General features: G+C 39.1%; 1 protein-coding gene across 1 annotated transcript; it reads left to right on the plus strand.

Annotated features, from left to right (window-relative positions):
- The first annotated feature begins 4,276 nt into the window (after positions 1-4,276).
- On the plus strand, positions 4,277-5,108 carry LOC118843731 (proteasome subunit beta type-6-like). Its single transcript, XM_036751483.1, has one exon. The coding sequence runs from the start codon at positions 4,279-4,281 to the stop codon at positions 4,996-4,998; it is 720 nt and encodes a 239-aa protein (XP_036607378.1). The 5' UTR covers positions 4,277-4,278; the 3' UTR covers positions 4,999-5,108.
- The last annotated feature ends 323 nt before the right edge of the window (positions 5,109-5,431 follow it).

The raw sequence follows: 5,431 nt of genomic DNA on the forward strand, positions 1-5,431 counted from the left end.
TTTGTTTCAAGTTATATATATGGAAATGCTCCTTGTTTGGTGTTTTTAATTTTTAAAAAAGCTAAAAATAAAAAAAAATTTAAAGTAAGTAGTGAACAAGGCATTAATTCAATTTAATCTAATAAGCATTTATTATTTATGGGAAGACATACTGAAATATAAAATGAATAGAGAATTTCAAAAAAGAAATAAAGTAAAGGATATCATCAAGAAAATATGATAGAAAAATCGGAAGATCTATTCATGTGGCAAGGGCAAAGGAGAGCCAGTATGCAGCCTAAATGTTCTATTGGTATCCTCTTAATGTAAGGAAAAATTAAAGAAAGTTCTCAAGGCATTAGGCGGACCCCTTGTGTCAAATATATAGATTGGAATCACAGAGGGTAGGCAAGCACAAGTACATACAAATCAATGAAAACATGGATCCAATGGAATGTGTTCCAGGGAAGTGTATATACCCCAGAGTATCTTCCATTGTCAGAGTAGATATTGATAATCCTTTCAGATTATTTGAACCCCAATAATATCCAAAGCCATAATTAATCATCCAAACTGCTTTGCTCTACTTTAAAAATGCCCTTTCCTGTCTCAGCAACTTCAAAGATTAACAAATGGTACCATTTCTGTGGTGGCAGGATGCCTACAACCAGAACAGTGGGATTTCTCCTGTCTTGATATTCTAGGCACATTTGCATCTTGGGATCGTAATCCCTAAGTGACACTACCTTGTCAATTGATTCATTCAACTAAGAAACTTCCTTTCTTACCTTAACTTGTTACTTAAATCTTGGCTTTCTTCTTTCAGTTAATCAGAAGTTTGCTTCTGATTCCATGATCATGCTAGCTTTAAGGGAATGGACTATATGAATTTATATATCACCTAACCTGTTTGCCTACTTTAACCAAACTTTCAGATCGACAATATCTATCACTGAATCCAAGCCAAAGAGGGGATTCTCCATAGCTCCTACTTCTGAATGATATTGTGCTAAATGCAGCATGCCTGTGTGAGAAATGGTGGGAGCAGTGTTGTTTCCACAGAGTTGAAAATATCTCCCCCCTCCCCCCAGCTTTAGTAGAATGTAAGTCAGATGACTTGTTCTAATCAGAGCTGTGATCTAAGTGGCTTCTGGTAGGGTGAAAGGCTAGAGGCCTGTACTCATGCTTGATGAGCCATTTGAGGAGGGTGTTATATGGGGAGTCAGGGGTTGCATCTGACTAATGAAAAGTCAGGCAGGAGATTTGAATTGGGAGTCAATAAAAGGACTGGCATGTGTCTGAGTTCTTGTACTCTCTCCTATACTCTGTTCAGGGGATGTACCCGTTTATTCCCAAAGAGTATTATTTATTCCTAGACAGTTTGAGTATATTTATAACACCTTGAACATTGTCAAACCTCCTAAAAAGAAACCTAGAATTATTAAAAAGTATTTTTCCTAACTATACAAAGGAAATAAAGTAAGTAGAGGAAGAATGCCTCTTGCCTAAGTGATGTAGTTTAACCTTTAGAGTTTGTGTAACACTGTACATGAGCATATTCATATATTTTTGCATATAAGATAGGGATGAACCTGTGATTTTATTGGTGATTAGGTAATTCACAGATATAGAAACTCATTACTTAGCAATGATGTTCCTTTTCTTCAACTTAAAGTCTCAGGGAGTTGTGTGTATTGTATGTGTGTGTGTTAATACACACACAAACATACACACATGCATTATGTATATATATAATATATATAATGGACAAACACTGCGGGTGGACACTGAACCAATCCCAGAGTTATATGGAAGGAAGAGAGTAGGCTGAATTGCACCTAGGAAATTGTAGAATATTTTAAATAAGTTCAAGCTTTTATCAAAAACAAATACCTTTATTTTTAAAATGCATATTCTTCTGGTGGTGCTCTATGCCTAAGAATCGTAGAATACTATAGTCCTCAAAGAAATAAAATGTCAAGTGACCCAAAGGACAATTAAGAGATGCATAGTAGGTGGAATTAAGGCTATCACATATAACAAGGATGGGGCAGCAAAATTGCATAGAGGATAGAGTGCTAGGTCTGAAGTCAGGAAGACTTATCTTCCTGATCCAAATTTGACCTCAGATACTCATGAACTATGTGACCCCGAGCAAGTCACTTAACCCTATTTGCCTCAGTTTCCTGATCTGTAAGATGAACTGGAGAAGTTCCACTCTACTATCTTTGCCGAGAAAACCTCAAATGGGGTCACAAAGAGTCAGACACGACTGGAAAACAATTGAATGACAATAGCAACAACAACAAATGTGAAAATAAAGACATATATCAGAAATGGCATGAAAGATACCAAAGAGATACAAGACCAGAAAAAGGAAGTGGATCACTCACAGAGTAAAACATAGAAAATGATGGATTACATGCTACATTAGTATCTACATAACATCAAAGAACCTAGAGGAAGGCTTCCCAGCACAATGGGTAGAGGCCCTGCAGGTGATTTATGTGAGGCTACGGACAAGTGCTGCATACGATGAGAAGGCATGGATGGATTCTTGTTTGTGCCATCAAAGGAAGCACTCACATTGACATTATCACAGAACCAAAGTATTGATGTATCCTTTACAATTATTCCATAGATATATAAATATTCTTTACATGCTTAATAGAGTTTCTACTTCCCTACAAGAACCACTGTCCTCAAGCAGCAACTGCTCTAACTTTTAACTTAGTTGTAACTTAGACAATGGGAGCAAAGTTCTTTTCTGTTAAAGAGTCCATTTTTGGCAGATTTGATGCATCAGTATTTCAGGGTGCTTCCACTCTAATGAAATAACAAGTTCTATATGTTCAGGCCCTGGAATCATAGGACCTGGGTTTAAATCCCTGCTCATACACTTACTACCTTTGCAACCTTGATATTTAGCCTCTCTAAAGTTGTTTCCTCATTTTTAAAATGAAGGAGTTGGACTAGATACTCTCAAAGATCACATCCTGCTCTACATCTATGATCCTATATAAGCCCCTTTCTATCACCCAAAGACAGATAGGGGTGAGGGAGTCGAAGAGCAAAAAAAAAGTATCAGGTTTGACTTATAAAAGGTATGCTTCCTTATTTCTTCAGGGTATTGCTTTGGAGAAGCAGCTAATCAAAGCTTCATTATTTTCAATGAAATCCTCATATTGAATTCAGGACACTTTATATAATTTATCTAAATTAATTACTTTCCACTGCTAAGAGGAAGTTGTATGACAAATCATTTGTTCTGCCTATTCATCCATTCTTTATCAATTCTTCTGTCCTGCTGACACATTAGATCTGGATTTGACCAATACATGGCACTGAATGAATTATCAAGCATTAAGCCCAGGCCACAGCATCTGCATGGGTACTATTCATAGAAGATGTTGCTGGATTTTCTCTTTAATAACAATATATTTTGTGATGGTCATTACACTTCTTTCAAGCAAAAGAGGTTCATGAAGAATTGGGCCTTGGGTTTGGCAGATGGAATGACTCCTTGCAGTAGGGGAAAAAAAAACAAAGGATTTCTAAGCAATTATGTGAATATTGAGAAGTCTGAGGGATTGAATGAGGTTATATGGGAAGAATTACCAGCTTAGCAACTTTCATGACAAATATAACTTCTCCTAAGTGACCAATACCTGAAAGTAGGAAAGCCACTAAATACCCCCTCCCATTTTTTGGATGAAATAACTGAGACCAAGGGAGACAGATAAATGATCACTCTAATATCCTTTCAGACTCTAGGATTATGTTGATGATAAAAATGAGAAAAATCTGCACAAAATTATAAAAACTCCAACCAAACTTAAATCAATGAGCTGTTAATACCAAAAAATGGTAATGAATGAAAGTAAACTGATTATTATTCTTATTGACTAAGAAGTTTAGCTATCAACTATCATCATGTAGTGCAGTGGCTAGAGCTCTCGGCCTGGAGTTAGGAGACCCACATATGAATCCAGCCTCAGATGCTTAACTATGTGATCCTCGGTGAGTCACTTAAACTCTGCCTCCCTCAGTTTCCTTAATTGTCAAGTGGAGGTAATAAAAGCACCCACCTCCCAGGGCTGTTGTGAGGATTAAATGAGATAAAATTTCTCAAGTCATTAGAACAGTATAAGGCATACAGTAGATGTTTAATAAACACCTTTCCTTCTGTACTTCCATTACTGTAAGAAAATAAGACTTAAAGAACTGAGAAACAACCTTAACCAACTTGAAGATAACAAGATAAATATTTTTCAAAAAATATTATCCTCAGGCGGAATAATGGCTTCGGCTCTAGTAGCGGCTCGAGGAGCGTGCCCCGGACCAGCCTATGGGCCTATGGGCCTCGCCCCGGACTGGGGGAATCGAGGCGTCTCCACCGGGACCACCATCATGGCCGTGCAGTTTGATGGGGACGTGGTCCTGGGAGCAGATTCCAGGACTACCACCGGGTCGTACATCGCCAATCGAGTCACGGACAAGCTGACCCCTATCCACGACCGGATCTTCTGCTGCCGGTCCGGCTCAGCGGCGGACACCCAGGCCGTGGCGGACGCGGTCACCTACCAGCTCAGCTTCCACAGCATTGAACTGAACGAACCTCCCCTGGTCCACACAGCTGCTAACCTCTTCAAGGAGATGTGTTATCGTTACCGAGAGGATCTCATGGCTGGGATCATCGTGGCTGGCTGGGATCCCTATGAGGGGGTCCAGGTATACTCAGTACCCATGGGAGGTATGATGATTCGGCAGCCTTTCTCCATTGGGGGTTCAGGTAGCTCCTACATCTATGGCTATGTGGATGCCACCTATCAAGAGGGTATGAATGAAAAGCAGTGTCTTCAGTTCACTGCCAATGCTCTTGCTTTGGCCATGGAGAGAGATGGCTCAAGTGGTGGCGTAATCCGGTTGGCAGCAATTACTGAGAAAGGAGTGGAACGGCAGGTGCTTATGGGGGACCAGCTTCCCCGATTTCCTGTTACCACTTTTCCTTCAGCTTGAGATCTACTACCTCCTCCCTGTTCTCTCTGTACCACCCCCTCCCCCTAGTCATAAGCCATCCTCAAATATACCCAAGATTCAATAAACTGTGGGTCAAGGGGAAAAAAAAATATTATCCTCAAAACCACCCCAAAAGGTAGGTATCAAGGGTGTTATTATTCCCACTTTGTAAGGAGTAAAATGATGCTCAAAGAATTAAGCAAGGTCCCCAAAATTATAAAAGTGTTGAAAGATGTAGAATTTACTCAGGGCCCTGAGACCAAGTCCATTAGGCTTTCCACTATAAGATAACACATCTTGCTGTTAAACATGATGGCAGAAAGCAAAATAAATTTAGAATATACAAGTTTATTTGAAAAAACATAAAGGAGACTAATTTTGAGAGATACTACTTCATGACATAAGAAAAAGAAGTAGAGAAATGAACTTCAGA

Source organism: Trichosurus vulpecula, chromosome 3 (assembly GCF_011100635.1).
Source record: "Trichosurus vulpecula isolate mTriVul1 chromosome 3, mTriVul1.pri, whole genome shotgun sequence".
Taxonomy (NCBI): Eukaryota; Metazoa; Chordata; class Mammalia; order Diprotodontia; family Phalangeridae; genus Trichosurus; species Trichosurus vulpecula.

Excerpts from the sequence above, each read along its gene's own strand:
- LOC118843731 (XM_036751483.1), top strand. The coding sequence starts at position 4,279 with ATGGCTTCGGCTCTAGTAGCGGCTCGAGGAGCGTGCCCCGGACCAGCC.